Source organism: Liolophura sinensis, chromosome 7 (genome assembly GCF_032854445.1).
Source record: "Liolophura sinensis isolate JHLJ2023 chromosome 7, CUHK_Ljap_v2, whole genome shotgun sequence".
Classification (NCBI taxonomy): domain Eukaryota; kingdom Metazoa; phylum Mollusca; class Polyplacophora; order Chitonida; family Chitonidae; genus Liolophura; species Liolophura sinensis.
In genome coordinates, this window is record NC_088301.1 from 1,594,169 (window position 1) to 1,620,577 (window position 26,409).

The 26,409-nt window shown below is 38.4% G+C and overlaps 1 protein-coding gene across 2 annotated transcripts in view; it reads left to right on the plus strand.

Annotated features, from left to right (window-relative positions):
• Window positions 1-26,409, plus strand: part of LOC135471962 (adhesion G protein-coupled receptor L2-like) — a 97,267-nt gene that overhangs the window by 27,910 nt on the left and 42,948 nt on the right. For both annotated transcript variants that reach the window (XM_064751426.1, XM_064751427.1), the window contains exons 2-3: window positions 15,253-15,494; window positions 22,681-22,782. In XM_064751426.1, coding sequence (XP_064607496.1) covers window positions 15,380-15,494; window positions 22,681-22,782 — 217 coding nt within the window. In that variant the 5' untranslated portion in view covers window positions 15,253-15,379. The remainder of the gene's footprint in view (window positions 1-15,252; window positions 15,495-22,680; window positions 22,783-26,409) is intronic.

The window sequence follows — 26,409 nt, forward strand, 5'->3', positions numbered from 1 at the left end:
AATATGTAGTAGGAGGTCTGCAGTGAAGAGGCTTTTGTCTTAAAGATGACAACTACATGTAAGGCTATTGTGATGTGGTTGCTAGGTTTGTTTTGAATGCCAACACTCATTGATTGGCTGACGGATGAAATATTGGCTCCCAAGTTACAGCTGATGGGAGTGTTGAGCAGACTTGTGTGTGGAAGATAATTTCTATAAAGTAAATTAAACCCCAATTACAGTTAGCGCTGTAAGAATACTTAATGAATGCATTGTGCTACTTAGGTCTTCATTTTTATTTCCTTTATCTGATTGGTCTTTTATGCCTTACTCAAGGATGTTTCACTTTAATATGGTGGGAGGAAACCTGCAGGGCCTGAGGAACACCATAACAATTCACAGGTTGTAGGAAGACCTTGCCATATGTGATATGAGAGGAAGTCAGCATGAGCTCCTGAGTCATAGTGCTGTATTAGCACGTTAAAGAGTTAGCCGTAAAGGCCCCCTCACACTGTTTAGATAAATACAGGCAGATACTATACCTTTGGTGCAATTTCCATTGGGCATCAAAATTAAGCTATCCATATTTGACACAAAAAAAGCACCAGGAAGTAACTGTATGTGGGCAAATGAGATAGGGTTGGACCATTTGAAGCAATTAATAAACCAAGGTGGCCCCATATTTACATGTACAGCTCTGGAAGGATTGCATGAACATGAAATTTATGAATTGGGGTGCACGTGCCTGAATAAATATGAGCTGGAGTGTGTTGAATCTCTCTGGGACTTGGGCACATTAGAGAGTATGACTGTATTAGTAATGATCATCAGGCAGCCCAGATGGTTAGGGACTCAGGCAGCCCATACGGTTAGGGGACTCTCACTTCTCCTGAATGTCCATGGTGACAAATCTTATTTCCCTCGGTTGAATTTAATGTGTAAAGAGAGTGTTTGTGTTCATGTGTTTGCAAGTGTGCATGCATATCTGTGTGTTCTTCCATACAAACGCACAATTTGCTAATTGTTATTCTTTTGAAGAAGGTTGAAGAATTACAACAATTGCATAGTGAGCAAGATATGCTAGAATAGTTGGTCTTCGTCATGGTGGAATATTTCATAATGGAAGGTCTAAATTTGCACTTAAACTATCCAACGTGTCCACTGCTCAGGCAATGTCAGTCGGCTTCGATTTGGTGTTGCTGATCATTCCCATAACTGATGTCTTTTTTAAGAAGTCATCCTTAAGGCATTTCTAGATCTTGGGATGAGAATTTGCATAATGTCATTAAAAATGTGATTTGTCACTGTCACTGAGTTTGAATTAACTGATGATTATCAAAACCTTACACTCTTTGCCCATATGGCCTTGGATGGAGCTGATACAATACTCTTCTGCCTCTGACGCTTTAGCGATTATATTTCTGCCCTGACCGCGTGGTGTAATTGTATCAGAGCTCTGTCTCTTAAACCACTTTGTAATGAAGACTCAGATTCAGTTGTTTGTAATAGGAGATGTTTGGTTTAAATCTATTAAAATTAAATTGATTATCTTTGAATTCAGTTAATTTGACTGATCTGTGAAATTTCCATTGTTCCTAAAAAGAATTTAATCTATGTTTAATTTACATACAATTTGCATGTACAATCTCTGGAAAGTTTACACGGGACTTCAGTGATGACATTTGTGTAAAAAGAAGCAAAAATGTCCTGTTTTAAACATTGTCATATTCAGCGGTTTCAGACGGGCATAGTTTTCCCTTGATAGGCAACTAAGAATTGTCCTACAGAAGCCATTGATGCTTCTCTGCTGTGTATTAACATTAAACTGAATACAGATTTGCCCCTGCCAGTGCCAAGAATGGGAAATGAGTGTGGAAGTTTGAATACAGTTGAATAGTTGAATAATTTCTGAAGATAATTTTTACATCTCAAATATTAAAAGTTGGTAGTTCCAGGCTATACACTGTACATGTATCTTTAGCAATTGTAACAAAAGGGAATAGACATACAGGCATACAGGACCATGCTGCATGTAATATTCATTGTTCATCCACATCATTTCCAGTTACATGTACATTTTACCAGTTTTGGGTTTTATAACCTTGTCTCCATGAAGAACCTAAAAATTCGGTAAACCGAATGGTCTATATTTATATGTCACCACTCTAAAGGTATGCTAAGTGTCTTCCTGAATGATTTCTGGTGTCTCTAACACGGCGACTTTTGAGAGGGAGGATTTCCGGTACATGATGTATATTTAGTTGGAGGATGGACTGTGGTTTCCTGAGTGCTCATATGATGATGACAGTGACCAGAAGCTGCCTGGTGCTGTTGTCAGGTGCATGGTCATGTGTATGGCTATTAATACATCAGGTTATGAGAATTGAGCATGTAGGTGTTGTGTGTTGATCATCTAGGACAGATCTGGTGTCAGGCGAACAACACTGACATGTAACACTGACACTTTTCTCAAAACCTGCACTACAGTAACATATACATGTACATATATGGACAGGATGTTACACATGGAATACATTGTTCAACATTGTACATGTAACAAAAACATATACACCTACATGTATGTAGATGAATAGGCCTGCTCTGAATTACCTCCCTTCTTACCCAACAGCAGCTATGACGTAATGCAAGACTTTTTTTGAGGAGTGAAACCATGAGAAGTGGGACCTCGCGTCTTAAAATACGCAATATGTAGGTTATGTCATAACAGAGACAAATATTTTCATGCATCAAAATTTAAAAAAAAAAAATAAATAAATATGATATCCGCCGTTGAGAGTCGACGATTTCACAATGTTTTTAAAAAAGACAAAGTCCATGTTTTTCCCCTTTAAACAGTCGACGATGCTGTCTATAGTATTTCATTAGTTTCAGGATTTTAAAATTACCTCCAAATTGACTTTAAAAAATACATGACATTTTCCTAGGCTTTCCAACTAAGTTTACAGAATTAAAATGTGTCATAAAGCCAGGTCTGATGGTGCGACAGGCTTATCCTGCTTCAACTCCGAAACATGTCATTGGTAAGATAATACTGAGGTCCCACCTAACCACAGGTTACTCCCAAAAACCCACCTTTTAAACGGGAGAGTGACCTCAAGGGAGGTAATTTAGTGCAGCACTATACTATGAAGATGGTGATAGTGTTTTATCCTTTATAAATGCATCATACCTGCATGAACAGCATGAGTATTGGTACTGCTGAACTATTGTGTACAGTGTATGTACATGCATGGGTACTGAAACCTCAGGTTGTTTCCAGAACACTTCATGTTTTATACTTTGGGGCAGCAGTTGAACTGGTGAAATAGGTCTTCTCATCTAGTTTCCAATATATTACTACACAGGATTTTGGTAGGGTAGATATAAAATTGTACTTCATAGGTCACAGTGTGTACACAAAATCCTCAACAAATTCGACCATAGACACGTTACATGTTTTGACATATTAGAGGAATGTTTAAAATACATGTATTTGATCTGGACATGTTATCTGTGATTTCTGTGAAGGTCAGATGTACGCCTACATAGATTTAGACAGAATTTGAAATCAGGGTGTCTTATTTCCAATTTTCTCCTGTTTTCCCTATCTCTCCCATGTCAAGTATGGGAAGTATGTTTTTGTCTTTAGTATTGTTTAAACTATGTTTTCAAATTGCATCTAAAGTCATACATGTAGTTAACTGGTTGGATTTGTTGAGGTTTAAGGGTGTCATAAATAAACCATAATGTACAAATGTATATAAGTATGCAACATATGGGAAAACAACCTGGCTAAAGTTTCCCTGAGGTGGAAATCAATCATTACTGATTACAGTACCAAGTAAATACAAATTAAATAGGAATGTTAACTGCTTTGCTGCATTATCAGTTCTTCACCAGGACGTTGTTCTTGTACCCTGACTGTGAAATAGTTTTTCCTTGAACCATGGAGCGAACTGAAATGATGTGCCAGAAGACAAATGTTACCTGATTTGTAGTTCCTGCCACTTGATCAGTGTTAATGGAAGCTTGTACCAGTTGTGACATTAACTCGCTATTGATGTCCTTTATCGTTTAGATAACCAATAATTGGGCAATATCCAGGAGTGGTATGGCGGGCCTTGTGTTCACAGATTCAAAGGGCAGATTGTCTGCCAATGATATGTGGTGTATATGATATATCAGCCGCACTCAGTTGTGGGATCCTATCAGATTACATTCACCCCATGATTGTGAATCTGTTGATGTGAACCCTGACTGGCAGTGATTGAGTGTCAGGTCAGGTCTCTGATCTTAGCCAACATTCCACTCAGCTCAGCTAGTCATTGATGCCCCAAGGGGTGGGTGGCTTTTTGCCTCTGGATCTGCAGTTAACTGGTACTTATATACACCTGATCTCTGAGGGTATACTGGACAATGATCACCTTGGGGGATGGATAAAAATCGGAGGTGAAGTGTTTCAGGCTGCGGAGGGTATACACTGTACTTGTCCCTGTATTGACATGTAGATGTACAGTACATGCAAGCTAAAGGGACCTTAGGCATGTTTATGTATTCCAGACTGATCAACACTACATGTATATAGAATCTGACCTTTACAGTGATTCTCCTGGACATGTGATATAAAACACATATGGTACAGTATGTATGTGTATGTGATGGAAGCTCTCTAATGTTTCTCATCCTGATTTGCTATTGTCATTTCCAACATTTGAAGTCACAGTTAAAAATTGTTGTACAGCTTAGTAAGACAGGGCCGTCTTTTACAAAACTTGTAAATCAATTTTTCATAACTTTTCTCGAGAATGATGACGCTTTATGGCACTATAACCTAGACAATGTCTTTCATCATTGACAATGATGATCCTCACGCCCAAGAATATGTTTACTGGTAGATCATTACTATTAACATACATGTACATGTATACACACATGCCTCTATTCTGTGAGGAACTCGTTCTTAGAACAATAATCGTAGATTTGCTAATTAAGGCTGCGGCATTCTGAATGTTGTCTTGCATGCCGACTTTCAGCGTGACACAAATACTTAAGATTGTACATGTCTTTACATGTTGTCTTTTACGCCGACTTTCAGCGCGACACAAGATTGTACGTCTTTACGTGTACTCTGTATGGACCTAAAATCCAATAATCAGATTTTTTGTACTTCTGAATTTTGTCAAGTTCAGGAAGGTTTGCTGTGTGTGTGCATCAGGATTTGAGTTATTTTCATCTTGAAACAAGTGTGATGTGTTCAGTGTTGTGAGGTCGATGTTACAGGTTATCTGGCTGTGTGTTCTTTACTGCAATGTGATGCGTCTTACTCAACTGTGTGCTGGTGTAAACATGAAAACTGTGACAATTAGAAGTTGTATCAACCTTCAATGTGAACCTAATCTTGACCTGACCCTGATAGATGAATGGGAGGATTGCATGAGGTTACTAGTTGTCTAATGTGCCTGTGTCGGTCTGAGTCAGGGAGGGGACACCAGTCTATATGTAATGTTGGTGTCTGCTTCATCAGTAGTTCAGGATTTGGTGTCATAGTTACAAGCTGGGTTTGGTTTACATGTTCATTGCAGTGGTACACCTACATGTACATCTGTGTCAGCGTGAGGCCGTTGAATTACATGTACAGACAATTTAATATGTATTATGGGTAGCGTACATGTACGTTATTGGTGGACTGTTTCACTTGTACTGTACATCTTTTTCAAGTGGTATCACAAAATACTGCAACAAAACCCACAGGTGCATGTGTGTGTTATCCTGTGGAACATGTAGGGCTATGCAGCCTCCAGGAAGTGGTTTGGAGAATTGTCATGTGCTATGTGATTTATGGAGGAAAACAGTTGACCTTGGGGTGTGCTGTGGCGTTCCCCTTACATTGTGTACTTGTGGCTTGTACATGTATACTCATGGCCCAGCTTGTTCTGTGTGTGAGCAGAGGCCAGTGGTCTGCTGGGGAGAGTAGTGGAGAGTGACCAGGTACATGTGTGGCCAGGATTATCCACAGCTGTATGTAAAGGTGTTTTCTCTGATAAACAGGAGATATTTTCTGTCCCAGCATCTTAATCACATGGACAGGAGACCAATCAGTGAGCTTAGCACAAAGTTTACCTGTACATGTATTCAGTGGAAAACTCAGCTTGTGAAGGAGTGTTTCTTTTGTCTAAATGACAATCATTTAGATTGAGTAAATTGTAAATCAGTTTTTTGTCAAACTGTTGATCAGCTTTGGTGGCCTAGGTAAAGCCCTTTGACAAGATGGGTCACAAACATGTGAATAGATGGGTATTTATAAGCTTGGCCATGTTTGTCACTCAGATTTGTGCTTTATTTGGAATTTTAGTGTTAGAGCGAAATGTTACATCATTACCTATGCATGTACAACCACGTGTGTGCTGTTCCCTGTATCATCTAGTCTGTTAAAACATGGGTCTCTTCACAATTCCTTAGCTGCCACCAGCTCTGCCTTTTAACATATGGGTCGTTTGCTCAACAAGGTTCCCGAGTGCAACATAAAATTGATTTTTTGCAGGATATATTAGCTCCTTTCTCTTGTTTTAATATCTGTTGATCCTGTGGAAAGTGGAACAATTCTGCGAAGGGAATTTTTTTTCGTCATTCAGTGAATATCTGATCATTGTTCTGCTGTCTGGTGATCATACATGGAGGTAATGTTATGTATAGTACCTGGTGCATTTAACAGTTTTATTCATTAATATACATGTACCATATAAATTGTATTCTGCCAGCAACCTGCGAATGGTCGTGGGTTTCCCCCGGGCTATGCTCGGTTTCCTCCCATAATGCTGGCCACCGTCGTATAAGTCAAATATTCTTGAGTACGGCGTAAAACACCACTGTATATGGAATGTCAATTCCTGCTATAGGCAGAGACTACCGTAACAGACTGAAATTTTCTATTGATCAGTTATATTAAAAGAACAGAATTTTGTGAAAGGAAAATATACTTTAATGATTTTTACAAAATTGCTGTTTTCTGTATAGTTTTCTGGCACCAAAACTGAAAAGTTGTCTATAATCATTTGAAGGATTGCTACTATATAGGCTACACATGTCCATGGCTGTGCTGTATACATGTGGGCCTCAGTGGAGTGCATGGCCAGTTGCCAGGGTTAGATCCACTTAATTATGTAGGGTACAGAATCACTCCACGTTTGATTGGTGGAGATGTACGTTTTATTGGTAGTGATCACCGTAATCAATATCATCTGGTCATTCCTGATTTGATTATTACAGTGTTATTTTTGTCCCTTGACACTGTACACCTCAGGTTTATCTTAGTTGATTATTCACGTGTTAGGCCACTAATTGCATGTGTCTCTCATGATGTCAGCTTATTGGTTAGATTATAACAATTGTGATTCGTCTGGTCAGCCAGTTGGCTTTTATAGCCAGTAATGTTTGTCTATGATAACAAGCCTGAGGTAAGATGGATCGCCTTCATTAGCCATTCCTGTAGTAGTTTTCAGTTCGGGAACAAATCCGTTTCACAACCTGTCTGAATATTCTCTGAAGAATTATCAATCCATTTTTTCTGACAAGAAAAGCCAGCATGTAAAACTTTCCTGGACAAAGCTTTGCCCCAGAGGATTTCGTTGGTGCCATTCATTTTGGTGTCGTGAATGAGGCTGTAACTCTCCTGTTTGGGGATTTGATAAGTGAGTTAGAATCAGTCATTTTCCATCCTAAGCCTCTGATTGATTCATATTTGATCTTCAGGTGATGAAAACCATAATGGTTTAAGCTGATTGTGATGTGTTTCTGGTCAGTGGTGCAAGTCAGGCAGAAAATTGAATCCTGGGAGAGGGCATAGAAGTGTAAAGTATGGTTTATGACTCAATTAGGGATCCTCCAACATTTGTTATTATGCATGTACATGTATATACAAATAATGAAAGCGAATGATTCCCCAGACAGAGGTTCACACCTTTCAAAATAAGTAAATGAACAAAGGGTGTACATGGAACACGTACAAGAAGATGGGTTTCTTGTAAACTTAAATGAGGTGTTGCACCTGTGCATTCTTTTAACAACTTCCAACATGGTTACATGTATTCCAGCATGGTTACATGTATTCCAGCATGGTTACATATATTCCAGCATGGTTACATATATTCCAGCATGGTTACATGTATTCACACTGATCCAGAGCAGAAATAAGGAATGTGAATTTTTTCATATGAATATTGCATGTAAATTATTGGGAATGGAAAAGTAACATACACTTTAGTTTATAATATTATTAATAACTTTGTTTCAAGAGGGTAGCATTTAGATATATTCATTAGATATATAAGATATATTCATTAGATATATAAGATATATTCATTAGATATATAAGATATATTCATTAGATACATAAGATATATTCATTAGATACATAAGATATATTCATTAGATATATAAGATATATTCATTAGATACATAAGATATATTCATTAGATACATAAGATATATTCATTAGAGACGTTGCATAACACTATGGACAGATACATATAACTATCAGGAATACCAGTATAAGACGTATACATGCAAGAGTTAATGGTGGAGAAAACATAAAACTTATATAAAGTTCGGTTTTAAGTCATTGCTTTGGAATGAGCACAACATTGAGAAAGTGCATACCTGTACACTTGTGGATGAATACGCAAAGAGTTAATGGTGGAGAAAACATAAAACTTGTATAAAGTTCAGTTTTAAGTCATTCCTTTGGAATGAGCACAACATTGAGAAAGTGCATACCTGTACACTTGTGGATGAATACATTCACATGATGTTTGCTCATTGCCATCCAAAGCAAAATTTCTGTTTTGTGATGGTAATGACCACACTGTCTTCTTCCAGGCTGTTTTGGCAGTGTACATGTATTTGTTGTTTACATAATTGCTTACAGTAATTATCACTGGTAATGACCACACTGTCTTCTTCCAGGCTGTTTTGGCAGTGTACAAGTATTTGTTGTTTACATAATTGCTTACAGTTATTATCACTGGTAATGGCCATACTGTCTTCTTCCAGGCTGTTTTGGCAGTGTACATGTACATGTATTTGTTGTTTACATAATTGCTTACAGTTATTATCACTGGTAATGGCCATACTGTCTTCTTCCTTACAGTAATTATCACTGGTAATGACCTCACTGTCTTCTTCCTGGCTGTTTTGGCAGTGTACAAGTATTTGTTGTTTACATAATTGCTTACAGTAATTATCACGGTAATGACCACACTGTCTTCTTCCAGGCTGTTTTGGCAGTGTACATGTATTTGTTGTTTACATAATTGCTTACAGTAATTATCACTAGTAATGGCCATACTGTCTTCTTCCAGGCTGTTTTGGCAGTGTACATGTATTTGTTATTTACATAATTGCTTACAGTAATTATCACTGGTAATGGCCATACTGTCTTCTTCCTTACAGTAATTATCACCGGTAATGACCACACTGTCTTCTTCCAGGCTGTTTTGGCAGTGTATATGTACTAGGTAGACCGCCTCTCTGTGCGGAAGAGCAGAAAGCATTGTTTTTTGGTTTTTCTTTCTTTTTACTGACGTCACTCTGGGATAGGCTTTTAGCAGACAGATGCCTTTTTTTGTTCACAAAGCAAAATAATTACATTTGATCCAATTTGACATGTGGGATATGATTTAATTCTTTGTTTTCTCAGTGATGTTTGTTTTTACATAGAAGTTGTTATAACAGTTAGGGAAAGAAACAATGATGTTTTGACATTTGTGTTTGTTTGGATATGTATGTAAATAAATACATGACACATAAAGCTTTTGTATGTTTGGGGCCCTTACCCGACCATAAGGCCATCCTTAAAAGCAGCTTGGTTTGCTGTTGGGGTACTTTTCCCATCTGATGTGACTTGGGCCTTAAAGCTGTGTAGATTGTTGTTCATCCCTGCCTTTGCAGTGATGAATTGTGGGCTGGCTATACACATGTAAATCTACAGTAAATCTTCATACAACATTTTCAACCTCCTTAACACTTGTTTCCATCGGAATTTATGCTTAAATTATTATGAAAATGTCGCCAAAAATAATTGATTTATCCTATCTCCCTCCTCCTCCCTACTCCCTCCTCCCCCCCCCCCCCCCCCCCTTAGTTCTCTCAGAATGTTTAAAATATTGCTTGCACTGGTGGTTGAATATGCTGAGTTGACCTTGGGCCAAGTTGACATTGCGCGTACCTCATTGTAACCCCAGATGAACCTTCACAAATGGCCCTTCTATGAATATTTTATTGAAGCTGGATATTTTTTTTCTGTCTCTTCCTGTAATTTTGTTCATAAAAAAGGGGTTTTCTTCTCTGACTTTCTCCAGAGCCCTCAGACACCCATCCAGAATTGTCTGAAACGTCTCACTCCCGAGGAAAAAAAATGGCTGCCAACGACCTTGATAGAACCATTTCTTCTGTTTCCATGGAATTGTAGAATTAAGTAGAATTACATGACAAACTTGTATTTGTTCCAGTTATTGAAACCCTTAAAGTAAGTCACAGATTTCCCATCAAAAATACATGAACATATGGAAAATGGAATTTAACCAAATGTGTCGGTATGGAAAGCCTTCATGTTAGAGCTTGCTGATTGCATTACGTAAAAGATTGATGAGCTGACAACAAGTTTTAACCCACCGACCAAGAGGCCCATTATCTTATCAGTCAGTTCAAGGCTTGACAGTTATGAACTTTTCACTGCCATGCCAAAACTGTATGAATTATAACATTGACATCAGGGGGACATTCCAATGTGTGCAGTGCATTGCTCCCAGTGGCACTGAGGTAAATCAAGCGGTCTTGTTTGAAGTAAAAACTTTGAATGTCCTGTGATAAATGATGGACGACTTAACCTTGCTCTCAGTGATGTTTCTTTGGAAAACAACTTCCAGCTCTCATGTAATCACACTTGAAGCTGTTGTAAATTTTTCTTTGAAACTTGTTAGATGTTTAAAATTCTAAGGTACATTGTATTTACCAACAAAAAGAGCATTAGTTGTATTTTCCATTTCTTGATCAAAGCTAGAGCTTGTTAAAATGTTAGTGTATGTAAGAATCATACCTGTTCAAACTACATGGAACTACAGGTTGTCATTTGTGTGAGAGTATTACATTTTGTGTTACCTGATATCCAATTAACAAAAGGCCCACTGAACTCTCTGGTAGCAGCTTAATTAAACGCTATAATTGGCCATCTTATTTAAGAGAGTTTCCTTGTAAGGTAATTCAGACAAGGTTGAAAACTCCTGCTTTAATTAATTCGGTGTTGATGGAAGACATAAATTTTATTGTTCCATTAATAACATTCAGATGCGAAAGTTCTGTTGCTGATATCTGGTTTGACAGTGGTAAGGGAGTAGTTGCAATGGCAAGCATTAATTGGTTCCTTGGCTCCACACTTACATGTACATGAACAGGTTCACCATGCCAGATTTATAAACTAGTGGTTTCTTGTGAGCTTCAGTTTGAAATACATGTACATGTAGTATGTTACAGCACAGGTGCATTTTATTTTACATATACAGTAGTACATTTGTAGAAATGAAAGAATGTGTAACCATGTTTGCAATGTTTACATGTACATGTAGTATGTTACATCATAGGTGCATTTTATTTTACATATAGTACATTTGTAGAAATGAAAGAATATGTAACCATGTTTGCAATGTTTACATGTACATGTAGTATGTTACAGCACAGGTGCATTTTATTTTACATATAGTACATTTGTAGAAATGAAAGAATGTGTAACCACGTTTGCAATGTTTACATGTACATGTAGTGTGTTACAGCACAGGTGCATTTTATTTTACATGTAGTACATTTGTAGAAATGAAAGAATGTGTAAACCACGTTTGCAATGTTTACATGTACATGCACATACTGATACATGTAAAACTTGCTGTCAAAAGAGCTGTATAATTAAAATTATACAAGGGTCTTGAACTCTGTAAGATGTTTTTAATTCCTTATAAAGTATTGATACAGCACACATTTACATGAAGTTTGCTGTTGAGTGTAGGTAGCTGAATTTGATCGTGCCAACAGTACGTTCAAATTGTAAATGACAAGACAAGCCAGGTTTTAGTCTGCATGCACCTACAGGTTAAGTTATGCAAGATTTCATTATGGGAGGGAAATATTGTTTCGGCTGGTTTAATAGTGTGGTTTGTGAGAGATATACAAACATTGACTAGGATCTGTCATGTTATGATCTGTGTCTGGGCCCTTCACGGGTCTTTATCAGACAATCTGACACGAAGGATCTACATTGTGTTTTTTAACCACCAGTTTTTCTGTTGTTTAAGTGCAATTTGTCAATTTTAGCTCCTGTTATTAAAAATGGTAACACATGGTCATGTTTTCTTTGACAATGCCATCACACAAGTTGTCGATAGTCCTTCTTTTTTATGAGCTCGTATAACTGTAATGGTTTATATTCCCCAAACAGTAATTATGTTGTAAAAGATCCAGCAGTGTTAGGGTGATCTGGATTGTCTCGGTGTCTAACTGTGGAAGAACTACACTGGCCGAATGCGGCTACCCAGATGTAATCAGGCTGGAGTAACTTTTAGATGAAGCTGTTTTTATGCACTTTGCATTGGTTGTTTTTGTAAGTCAGGGAACACTATAGCGTAAGCTTCTGTGTGTTAATGACTGCGCTGGTTTGTATCCTGTGTGGACGGGTGTTACAAGTGACTCGTCAGGGAAGGAAGAAGCTGTAAACGTTAATTGGACATGTCAGGAAAGCTATCAGGTAAATTAGACAGAGAGTGTTGAGCTTGCCAAGGTTAGACGGCTGCGATCCTAGCCAGGCCCGTTGTGTTGACTTAAGACTAGCTCCTTAGGCTGAGTCAGAACTGCAGGAAAAATGACAAGTGCTGGCCCTAGATGGGATTATTTCAACTTGTGTCCTGGACAAAGGATAGAGAATCGCAACTCCATTATCCTTGCACGGCTGTCAGTTGTTCTGGCAGAGTGGCGCTTGTTATGTCCCTCATAATTCATTCATTTGCATGTATACACTATGGGCAAAGGAGTCCTTACTTTTGAAGTACTGGAAGTCTATGTTCTCCTAGTGTACATGTATATCAATAAATACAGGGTGGTGCAATTAATTCTCTGTAATGTCAATTTTAATTTTTGTATGGTATACATGTAGATCTATACAAGTAGCTCTTTGTTTTATTCTTTTGACTTCCAACTTTAGAGTAAAATATTTTGAATAAAATGTTGAAAGATCATATAAATGATGCAAATGTCATATATTTTATATAAGATTTTGTGCTTTCATTATAGAATTACAGTAGGGATACAGGCACTTCTTGAAGAGATGAACCTTAGAAAAATGCAAGAACTACAAATAAAGCTTTAATTTCTATATAATAGCGACTGTTAGGGCATATAGTCAGATTGAACAGTGTTGTGAAATTTTGTAGTTGAAACAAATAAATTAATGAAACCTTTGCTTAAAAAAGGCAACTGTCAAACTATACAATTTGCTCTTCCTATAGGCCCCCAGTAGCAGTATATATGAACCTGTGTAAATGTGTGTGGTCAGTGTCTACTCGGTGTCCTCCACCCAATTTGTCAGTATGCTGTAGAATACAGTGTGATATTACCAGGCAGCCTCAGTCAGAATGATGTTGTTAGATACATTCACATATGTTCTGTATTTGTTGACACACCTTTATGAGCCAGTAATGTAATTAGTCTGAGTAAGATCCAGGAACTATAGCCATATAATCAATAATGTTATCTTTAATAACCGGAGAAACCCACCGTCAGCAAGCTGACGCAGCATTTTGTGCACAAGTTATTACATCTAGCAAGTGTATGGGAGTACTTTGTGCGTATCTTGTACATGCCACTGCAGCAGTCCTCAAACAGCCATCAGATTCACTCTGATTAATGCTGACAAATGGCTGGAATTATCCTTGTACATATAGCGGGACTGGTTTTTAACCCATCACTCTCACCCACAGAGCCCTATCACTGCTGGACTGATAAGGCGGACACCTGAGCACATATTACTGCTCAGCTGATTTGGAGTACAAGGGTATAGCTGGTGTGTGGTTCACAGGATCACAGTAGCCTGGTTCAGTTGAGGGTATCATAGCAGGCAGGCAGATCTGTGGCTGTCCATTCTCGCCTGTCCCCACCAGAGAGGCCATTCTGCTGCCTGCCCACAGCAGGGATTGGCCCCCCCCCCCCAAACCTCTGTTTGTTATTGGGCCACTTGACTGCGATAATAGCTTTTCCACTGGTGAGTGTGTATGCTCTCCAGTGCTGTACAGACAGGTTGATTGTCTGCAATATGTGGGCTGGTATATACAAGCATTGTACTACTCCACCTGCAGGCTTTTCTCCGATTGAACTCTTGCTAGGAAGTTTCCCTGTTGAGCACAGCTCTGGTCCACATGTCTCAAGCTCCAGGTCCTGGCTTACATGTATGCCTGAACAGTTAGTACAGAACTAGAGCTGTGATAATCTTCTATAGGAGACAGTATTTGTCAGATAATCAGTGAAGGAGTGTTACTCTCATTGTATAGGCGAAGCAGCTCCTATTGTGTGAACAATCCTCCCATTATCTGGTTTTGTCCTTTGACCTAAAAACTAGGTTTTTATGCCAGGTTAGTTATGTTGCTCAGTTTGAGAGGATTTAGGGAGCTGACACAGGCTGATGGGGTAACTACTGTGAGCTGTTCAGACAGATTAGCTGACATACTTGTATGATACTGTGAATAGTAAACACAAAATACACAGAGTTTTCCTGAATGAGATGAACCAGTTAATTGTTTGTAGCTCGACAGCTTAATTGCTACCGACTTGTTTTCCCCCAATTAGTGGAAATATTTAAGAGTGCTTGTCACCTGTAATTTGGATACCTGGATGTATCTGGTGAAGAACAGGTATGTTGGACACCATTCTTCATTGGACCTTTGTCTTGGTTGATCATCAGCCTTTACATTGATGTGGTTGAAGTTTCTAAGGCTTCTGTCAAAGGAGATTCTCCTTTGTTGATGTTTTCAGGTTAGTGAGTACTTCAGAGAAACAGAAGGTTCTGGTTGAGCTGGCTTGAATGACTTTTGTCTCAATTAATGATGGCATGAGACACTGAGTGAAGTTTGATACAGATAAGATCTGTCTTGTCCCATGCTGTATACGAATGGTGTTTGTTATAGAATCTGTCTAATTGTTCCATGCCCATGACTAATGAAGTGTGTTCTCTTATCTTCCTAGGGATAACTGCCACCCCTGGAGACCTGCATCTTGAGGAGCTGCCCCTGTGTGTCAGGATCAATGTAGCCTGTGGGTAACAACTTCACCTGAAACTGGGAGAGTCCGGGAGGTTGTAAAAGCCCACAGAATGGCTTTCAGGTGGGACAGGAGCATGAGGTTTAGCTGCTTCACCTGTCTCCTGGAACTGATCATTTCCTTGTTACTCATCACCACAGACAGCCCAGCTTTGGCAGAGAAGACATGTAAGTATACTATAACACCGTTCTGCTGAGGAGTCTGATGTGTAACAAATAGAGAAGTTGTGCTTTTAGAACCATATTTATACATTCTTCCACTTGGAACTTACACATAGTAAAAACAGTTGATTTCAGACAGGTTTTACATCAAAAGGCTCATTGAAGTGAAATATTCTTGATAATGGTTGAAAAAAAATGTATGGTACACATGTACTTTGCATGAACTGTACATTACTTAAACTGTCTTTTTTAAGTCACATGTTTTGTATACATATGTTTAGCCATGCATTTGAGCATTATTTACAGCGAGAAAACTGAACTTAATCTAAGTGCAAATGTCTGGAAGACACAATTAACTCCTGACCCCTGTCAGGCTTGAGTTGGGCTGTACATGTGCCTGTGATAAGATGAGGTTGAGAATGGAGTAAACTATTTGTGATACAATGAACTGGCTATATTGTGATTATGGAGATTGGTAAGGTTTTGAGATGTCTGCGAAGATTATAGTGTCTAGACTATATAATGCTGTCTTTATGGTTCATTTTTGTGACCAAACTGATCGCTCCAAAGGTTAGTGATTCAGGTCTTGTACCATGGCCTTTATGTACGTGTCTGGATAGATGGAAATTGAAAGCAGGTGACAGGTCATGTAGGTGGCCTTCATGGTGATATATGGGTTTACAGTATATGCCTGTATGTACATGTACATAGATGCTGTCCTTTCTGCTGACCCAGGCTTATTGTCCAGACCAAGTGTGGAGCTAAGGGGACCAAGTTTAAGAGGGTTTGGGGACAAGTGGCTAGTCTTCACAGAAAGCATTCTGGTACAAATAAACAATTGGTGGGGCTCTCCAGAGCTGCTCTGATTGTGTGGACAGTCAGTCTATCTGCAGTTGTCTTGGGTTTCATGGTTAAAGTAACCAGTCCGTCAGCGGCTCCCACACACTCTCCTGTAACAGATTTTAGAGAGATTTCCCCGTGGGGATTCCCCTACATTGAACCCAGTAGTTGACTTAATGACAAATGGAATCGTTTAGCGCCAGAGGAGTCTGGGTTAAATGGGAATGAATTTACAGGAAAAGAATTCTCAACACCTTGAGGAATTGTCAGCACCTGTTCCAAGAACAGGTTAAACATACATGATAGTGTTCCATAGACCAGCGTACTTGTAAGTGTAACTGTTTGTTAGTAAATGCGACTTTATATACAACAGTTCTTAGGTTCAAGCAGGACCTGGTGCTGGGTGCACAGATAGATACATGGTATTTGTCAGATTTTTACATGGGATTTTGATAATAGTAAAATTCTACAGGTGAATTGTACTTTCTTCTCTTTGTTATCTTGACTATGTGGAGCCATGCTTGTGAAATGATAAAATGTCATATTGGCTGTCTTGTAGATGTAAAGTAGGTAATACATGTACACCTGTCTTAAGGGGAAGATTTTGTTCATATGAAATGTGGTAAAACATTTTGTGTTTGTATTAAGAAAATGGATATCTTAGTTACAGGTCTTGAAAAGGCTATGGACATTATAGTCTTACATGTATGTATGCAAATATATTCCTGGAGAGACTTTAGAATTACTAAGCATTTTATAAAAAAAAAACTTCACAATTTGCTATACATGGACCCGCTTTGTTAGGGGTGCTTCTTATTTTAAGAGCTCAAATTATTTTTCAGCGCTAAATACATGTACCTCTAGATACCCACTCTGCTGTACTGATAGTCTCCACTCCCCAATACAGAAGCCTGTCATGGTTAACCTGATAGGGTGCTAAATGTTTATTGCAATCCTCATTTTGTATGCATGTCAGTAATTACTGTGTTCAGAGGAACAATGATGTATGGCAGCTTTCAGCTTGTAATTTACCACTTACATGTATATGATATGCTGGAGTAGCCAGCTGTCAGCATGTAGCTAGAGCTGTAAAACTGCCAGTGCAGGATATGACACATCGATTCTAGACGATTTAGGTAATACTAGAGACTTTCTTAAAGTATAGGTTTTCATTTTGTCTGATGGGTCCAGTGAATTTTCACCAATCAGAATGCCTGGACTGTCACGCTAACAAAGCAGTGTGGGAAGTGTAATAGCCTCTTAATTCTGGCCTTTATTCATCACTTTTAAGTTAAATTTGTTCAAAACAAGATAGATATGTGTGCAACTGTGAAAGCTTAAAATTTTTCTTGTAATAAAAGAACATAATTTTACTCAACTAGTTATCAGCAGTGGTTCCTCTTTGGGAAGGAGTCCCACATGTTTGAGTGTAAATTTTATGTAGGTTGTATTTAAAAATCAAAACAACAGTAAAACTGTGTGGAGTCTTTTTTTTTCAGCTACATGTATTTTTCTCTTTTGGTGTACATTAAAAAGGTCTTTCTTCATGTATGATTAACAGCAGTAAATGTGACTGATTATCATATAAAGTAGGAATTAAAACCTGCTGGGCTTGTGGCTTACTGTTGTCCTGGGTCTGCCCTAGGACTGGGGATTATCTGACATCCAGGCACATTCATTCTGCTGATTTAGCAGTGAGTTGAGACTAAACCTCCCTTCATAGAGAACAGAGTCTTTCTTAGGCTGATTAGCAAGCCTAATGACCAAATGTGACAATTTATGGTCTGGGAAATCACGGTACTGGAATAAATATGCCAGTTTAAACTGATTTAGTGCCTGGGCAGACTGGAAGGTGGGGTCTCCAGTTCACTAAGGCAACTCTGATAAAACCCTCACCGCTGTCTTAAAAGAAACCAGATAGCATTGTTTGTACAAACTTTATGGCGGCACTGGACCCTGATAATGCATTCCTCAGATCTTCCTAAAAGAGGAATGGTGTTGTGTGCCCAATTGAATGCTTGTTTTGAGGAAGCGAGGGTGGGGGCTTGGTAAAAATGCAGGGGAGAGGAATGTACATTTAAGCATAGGCTGCTGGTTTGCTCAGTGAACATTACAAGCGACATGGTTGGTCACACACAATTACTCACTGTCCACCAGACTAGCTCTTAACTTGCCATCTACCTCTTTAATCCTCTGACTTATCTAGCTTTATGTCCTCAGAGTGCAGGCCAGTTGACCTGGGATGACATTTGTGATTTATGTAGGTATTGTTTTAACTCTGTGTATGTACAAGGTGGTCTGGTTAATGTGACACAGATAGCTGATACACAGGCTGTCAGCTGGGGGCGTGTAAAACCCCAGTAAGGATAGAGGGAACCAAAGATGTTGTGCATTTGCAAATTTGTAGTGTTGCCATTCTGACCAGAAGCTGAGAAATTAGTGTTGTGTACGTGTACATAATATCCACTGTGTGTTTTTACTTATCTTTTTTGGGTTTACAACATGATTTTTCGGGGAGGATTATTTATGCACAGACTTGTTTTCTTTTTTTTTTTTTTAAATTTTTTTTCAGAGTCAGAGTCAGTTTGTAAGATGTAGCTTGTGAACAGTAGGATATAGTGACAATTCTGGGAGAATATTTGTGTAATATGCCAGTTTGATCACGTAAACAATTTTATGAAACTGTTATTTTATTGCACATGTATATACATCTACTTTCTTGAGATTATTTTTATGTATAAAATTAGTATAACACTTTAAGAAGTATTTTATGATAGCTTTTAGAGATATAAAATTCATTCTTTTGTTTTTGATTGAATTATAGCTCATTATTAATTTACTTGTAGCCAAGGTGTTATATATCATTTCAGTCAAATGTTGTAACATGTCTTTAAGCTTGCTAGAATTTCAGTAATGTAGATGTGCAGAGAAGTCACCCATGAATAAACTAATATTGACCATGAATTGCCCTCTTACAAGACATGTTTTTTTATCTTTCTTTAGCTACAAAGGTTGATAATATGGACAATGTAGAGGTTCTTCGTGACTTTCGAAACCACTAAGATTTTTTCCAGTGACCTTTAATGGGTATTTTTAGAGCCATAGCAAGTATGGTCAAATCACCTGGCTCTGTTTTCAAAAGGCAGGCTTTTGCTTGAATTCCCAATGCTCATTCCAGGAGAGAGGCTTTCAATTTTGCTAAGCTGGAAGTCTTTAGGTCACTGAAGATGCGAGTCAGGAGAAATGAGCCTTCATTTGACATTGACCATCCAGTCGAGCCCTTAAGGCTGCTGTTCCTCGTGCCAGCATTGACCGATCAATGACCAGCCCTCAGGGGTTTGGTTAACACATGCCTCCAGTTTGTACAAGCCTTCTTGTTCACCGGAGTTCTTAGATTGGCTACTCTTAAAATAATACACCAGTGTTTTTGATGTGGTGGACAGACATTATATTACTACAGTGTACATGTCTGTGTGTTGTGGCTTGCTTCAGCAGTTGTGACATGTTAATTATTTCATTATTAAGTCCAAGTTCCCCTATTTCGGTGACATTTTGTGATGAGTGCATATATGCAAGAATTAAAACTCCTTTCCGTCTAATTGGCTTTGGCCAGAATGGTGGACATGTAGCGTTTTATAATGAATGTTTATGCACTCTGCAGATATCTGATGTATATATGTATAGGCAATGATGTATTGATGCAATAATTCCAGGGGAACTGACGCAGAATCACGTACAAGACATATTATATATTTACTATGGAGGAGGGAGGTGGTTGTGCAATGTCATGTTTTTTTTTGAGAAAAACGTGAGTTAATGTAGTATCACCCTTTTTTCGCTTATGTTTCTAAAGGCAAAGTGTTGTTTCTCTGTTCACACATTTATTTCACAACCTTCTTTTGTTCACCAAAATATTTTGCAATATGGACTAAATCCAGGTATGTAAGTGCACAGAATGTAATATTTGTACATGTAGATTTTCTCAGAAGTATGCATGGATATATGCTTACATTAGATTTTATATACTCTACTTTTGTTGTACCAGTTGGCATACAAGTATTAAAATTAATGAGCACTTGTGTAATAAACTTCCTGTGTATAACACGATCGCATGGTGATGTGAATTCTGACATTGATATGCTGACCAGTATTCCCGTACACCCCACAGAAATCCATGGTGTGACCTCAGTCCGTGTCCTCACAACGCTGTCTTACTTCAGCACTCAGCATTAAGATTTCTCACCGTCCCCTTAAATGACTTTTGTCGGCAGTCTGCAGTTTTCCAAATCAGTTTTGTATTTGCCGTATCGATTAATTCTGAGCGTCTGTTCATTAAGATCCTGTTTTGTGCCTCCATCAATAGAGCAATATCATTCCTGCATGACTGTTAATTAGCTGTTTGTTGCAGCAGCTTAGTCCCTCAACAGCTGATTGAGCGAGGAAATGAAGTAACGGTATGGTTTTGTGTCTCTAATTAACTCTTGTTTGGAAGTCCATGTGCACATGCACTCTGACTCGTCATTTTTACCAGTTCAGGCATTTCTCATTGGAATGATAAACAAGAGCTTTGAATTCAGAAGGTTAACTTTCAGTCAGGAATTTCTCTAAATGTGAATGTTGATTGTATGCTGTGGGTGTAGTGATATCCCTGTACATGGGACTGTTCTTTAGATCTATTTTCATGGGGTTGAATACTCCTAAATCAAATTGTTACACACCCTATAATAAGCACAAGGGTACATTTACATGGAGATAAATGTGTTATAAAATAAAATGTGGAATAATTTTCTTATTAATCATTAAAGGATTAATTTGTGTGTTGATTTATGTTTTACAGAAAGTTTGGCTTCATCTATCTCTGTTATGAATTTTTCATGGCCTGTAGATGTACATGTAACTTTATGATGTTTGATACATGTACAGTAATGTGTGGGTTTCCGTCAGATCATCTGCCTAACACTGGTGTTAAGTTTCATGTGTAGTACAGTTTGTAAATCCCATTGATGGATGTACTGTACATTTATGTAACAGAAACAGTGAGAGATATGTGTTAAGGTAAGGTACTGTGGATTGTTTAATGTTATAAATGAGAACAACTGTGATCACAGGCAGAGTGAGAAGAGGGTGTGGACAGTGGTCAGAAATGTGACAGTGATCAGGCTGACCAGCAGGATTCCACACGTGGCTAACACCTCAGGTCTGGTCACACCCGCTGACCGCTTATTGTCTGGAAACTACAAAGGTCGTTGTGTATTGTCATAGACTGAATAAACCACCTTTTCACAGTGTGAACACTTAATTCTGCCACTGTTTCAAATTTACAACTCAGCTGTGCTGGATGTGCATGTAGAACTCCATCATAAAGCCCTTTTTTAGGCTGCAAAAATTTAGCTGTCGAGAGACCTGTAGACAGGTTTGTGTGAAGAACAGTTGCTGTGAATTCATCAACATAATGTTGTTGTAGAGCAGATAATGAGTATTGCAAAATATTGCCTTACAAAGCCTTCTGTCCACGTGTGTTTGTGTACATATAAACTGTATATATGTATATATTTATATATATATATATGTATACTGTGTAAGCCACCTTTAACAGTGGCATTTGACGGGAATTTGTCATTCTAGTTGATACATCAAACAGCTTAGCATAATAAATAAGCAAGTAACTCTGAAGAAATTCATTTTGATTTTAATTAATTTACCCTCAGGAGAATTGTGCCAAATGAGGCACGTTTATGTATTTATTTATTTATTTATTTGATTGGTGTTTTACGCTGTGCTCAAGAATATTTCACTTATACGACGGCGGCCAACATTATGGTGGGTGGAAACCGAGCATAGCCCAATGGAAACCCACGACTATCCGCAGGTTGCTGGCAGACCTTCCCACTTACGGCCGGAGAGCTGGGCTGGGCTTGAACTCACAGCGGCCGCATTGGTGAGAGACTCCTGAGTCATTACGCTGCGCTAGCGCGCTAACCAACTGAGCCACCGAGGCACGTTTAAGGTATGTATATATATATACACACACACATGTAAATAGTATGCTTCCAGTAAAGTACAAATAACCAACTTGTTTATTACTAGGCTTATCGTATTTTTCAGGGAGCCTACTGTATACATGTCAAGTCAAAATCTTGAGATATCATCAAAATCAATTCCTTGAGAGCTACTTTGCTTACATGTATCTACTGTTCCGCAATGACAGTCAAACACTATATAAAACGTGTGGCCACTTCTTAGATATATGTACATTTATGTTACAGTTTATGTTTGGATTGTGTCCTGACAGACTTCACAGTTCAGGAATATCAGTGATATGATTAATTTAAGTTCTTTTCATTGCTTACAGTTAATCAGAGGAATGCAAGTTCTTCCTCAATGCACGCGCCCGGCGTCACACTTCCACGTAGAGGAGCCGATTTCCTCAGCAAGTTCTTCCCCAACGAAAGAAGTGAGTTTGCAGTCTTGTTGCAATGTTGCGCGCTTCAACCCATGTCTCCATGTGTCCCGCACCTGCTTGCAACAGCCATTCACAGATCTGTATGATCCTGGCTCCTCAATGCTCTGTTTGCGTCTATGCTGCACTGTTGATACACAACTGACATCACAAGTTTGACACCATGAGCATGCCATATCACATCATAATCTTCTAATTATACCTTTGTTTTCAGAGTTACAATTCCTTCCCATCAGACCTTAAGCGTTTAACCATGTTTTACGTTGTAAGAGCAGATTCCATTGAATGAACAACACTAACAGTGACATATTAGGAAAACTCATGTATGTCAACTAGGAGTTTTACTCTTCATTTGAAAAGTTCTTAAAATATTTCTCGTGGTTATATTGATCAACTGTGGGTCAGTAATATGCTGAACCCTGCTGTATTGGCAAGTAGAAATTGTGCAGTCAAAATTGAAGCAATTATGGTGTTTGTAACTTGGAAATAAATTAACACTGTCTATTTGTGATAGGCGTAATAATGATGTGAAATTGAGCAGTTTCTGTTGTGACAAAGTGTTACATCGTTGAACTGTGCCGTGTGATTCCTACATCTGCAGACAAGCTGTTTGTCAAACCTCCATGCCCATAACCGGTGCTGTATCCATTAAGCTGAACCTCACACTCTGCTCTGCATCAGCCTCTGGTATCTACATGTACTGTTTCCCATCTCAGTATATCTCTTAAAAAAGTACCCCAAACCAGCTTATCCTTATCTTGATCAAACTCCCTGTTGTATTGCAAATAAACTGGCTGAATTGATTGACACGTGTTGCTACATTGTCTATTACACAAAAGTGTCGTAATCATATATGTGTTCAGTATCACTATAAAGCGAGAAAGGAGTTACGCTGTGGGAATGGTTAGAGCATGACACCACATAATGCAACGGCACCAAGTACTGATTTGCACCTTATGGTTATTAGTGAAAAAGACCAGTGCACAAAAACCTGAAATGCATCTCACTGGTTTAATGTTGAAAAGTACAGCATGGGAGAATGTGCCATGCAGACAATATTTCATGACAACACTGGTTGTTCACTGTTTTGTTTGCATGCTGAAATGTATACATAATGATAGTATTTCTAAGAATTTTACATATTTAAGTTGTAATGTTCAGGATTTTTTTCTTTTTTCTGACTTTCTGTTGTATATTGTTTTAAAGGTCTTTCGATTTTTAAATGAATTGAACACTACTTAAGTACATACCTTTGTTTGAGAATTTTAATGAGTGTACACGTAATGAGAATCAAATTCATAAAAATCTATCATGTTCATGTTAATTGCCCAAGATGTTCATGCTTTTGCCATTTTACATTCCATTTGGTTAAATACTGCTGTGTGTGTTGCATGGGTTGAGTTTAAAATTTGTAAGTTACAAATTAAGATTTGTACCTTGTGACTGAAAACAGTTTTTTTTTTACATTGCTGTAGTGCAATATTTCATGTCTCTGAAGCCAGAGGATGAGTTCTTTAGCAGTACAAGCAGGAATTTGCTGTCACCAGTTTATGGACGATGTGGAATTGATTGCAAATCAGCAATATCAAGCTTAATATAAGGCAGAGCTGAGCATAATTACATTGCAGAAATTCTTGTAATAGGGAGTGCAGGTTCAACGCTAGATTTCCCGTGGGGTAATGTCTTTAGACAGTTCTTGTATAAGCTGGAAGATTGGTACCGAGCCTGCCACCTAGCTGACTGTCGAGTCCATCAACTCCATTCCACGCCAGGTGAACTGTGCGTGGGTTCATGTGGAGGGATGGCCGTATGTCCTGGTCAGTCTTCTCCCTGATTGATGTTCAGTGTTCCCAAGGGACAGGCCCTGAAACAAATCTGAGACACCTTAGGAAATAGCATTAATCTTAGTCATTTTAACATTACAGCTTCCTTGAACGTAGCACCTTCTATCCTCGTACTTGAGATTTTTTATGGTCAAAGCTTACGGACTTTAAGATTAGTTTTTGAATTTCCAGCCTTAATGTCATCTAAATCCTTTCTGGCTCATGTTCAGATAAAAAAAGAGTTCTAATCTTAGAGGAAAAAGGCGTCTTCTGCAATTAGCTTTATGGCCCCAGTTCGGTTTTGCACTTGAAAGCTTATCCACGTCAAAATGTGCATTTACTACGAATTACTTACACGTCTTGTATTTACACTTGATCTGCAAATGTACTTTTAGTATTAAAATTTGTGATATCCAAAGTTTTATGTAGCAAGTGAATGGCCTTAGTGGTCAAAGTGTCTGGCATCAATTTTAGAGCTTTTCAAGAATTCCATAAAAGGAACCAAACATGAATATTTCATCAGTTTGAATTGTCAACTTTGATAACTGTCCCTTGGTGTTTTGCATTTGGACCAAGGTTTGTATGTGCCTGTAAAGCCTGCTGATACTTTAGGTTTGTAGATATGTGTTATAGCTCCCATGTTCCACCCTGTACACGATTGCCCTTGGATTAGATATGAAGCATGGTGTCTTATTCTGTTACGCGAGGGTAGCTTTGCCGTGTCCTAAACTGGACGTTATCGTCTAATATTCATGACTGTGTTCTCCTGAGTTAAGTATGATTTGCATAAATCTATACTTTTGAATATTCCATTCCTGACAGTGATATGTGAGGTCTGTTTTTGCTGAGAACTTTTTCAGCTGGCGTATATTTGATGCCAATAGTTGTTAACAGTACCCTTTAGGCCTAGGATAGCCAAGTCATGTCTGTCCATCCCAGTGGGTCTGTCAGATGATGGAGATTTCTTCTCACCCTTATATATGTTCATGTGTTCATGTACTTCATTTCAGACTTTTCTGTTACATACAGTGAACTTTACATCATGGTATACATATACATTTTCTTTCTATGGACAGTAAAGGAAAGATTCTTCTTTTCTCATATTGGTGCATGTTATAAAATGTGAAAAAAAGAGATGTGTTTCAGGTAGGAAATTGGAGTGAGTCTTTGTGCGGGAGTTTCAGAATGTCTTGAAGTTAGGTGACCAGCAAGATTTCTCTGCCACATTGTTCATGTAATAATAGGACATTGGTAGTTCTTTCATTTGAATTTATTGTATTAAGAAAATGGTCTTTTTTTTATTCAATATTGTCATAGTGAAACCTTTCTTTACCAGATACTGTATGTACTGTATGGTGCATGTGTAGAAGTGGAATAACCAGCTGGGATTTGTTATCATAAAATACATGTACTGTATGTATAGCAGTAGCATCATTTATAGATTCATGTAATCCGTTCAACATGCACAAATATGGTTTTGCTGTCTTTATCTTGACCTATCGCAGACACAACCATTATTGCCTGTAGATGATATGTGGTAGGCGAGTGTTCCTCAGAAGCCAGTGTCTGAAGTTGCCCATGTCTATATATGTCAGTTAGTGCCAGTGCATTAGCGCTGCACCCTCTGTCTTCTGTCTTTGTCTTAGATTAGCGCTGGGACGAGGTGTAATCCTGACACAGATCAGAGGGTCAATCTCAATCTCTGACTCCCCAGATACCCTCAGATATGCTCAGATGGACAGGAACTCAGTGATTACTCACACTGCTTCCCTGAGATCTTAGCTGACCTAGGCCAGGC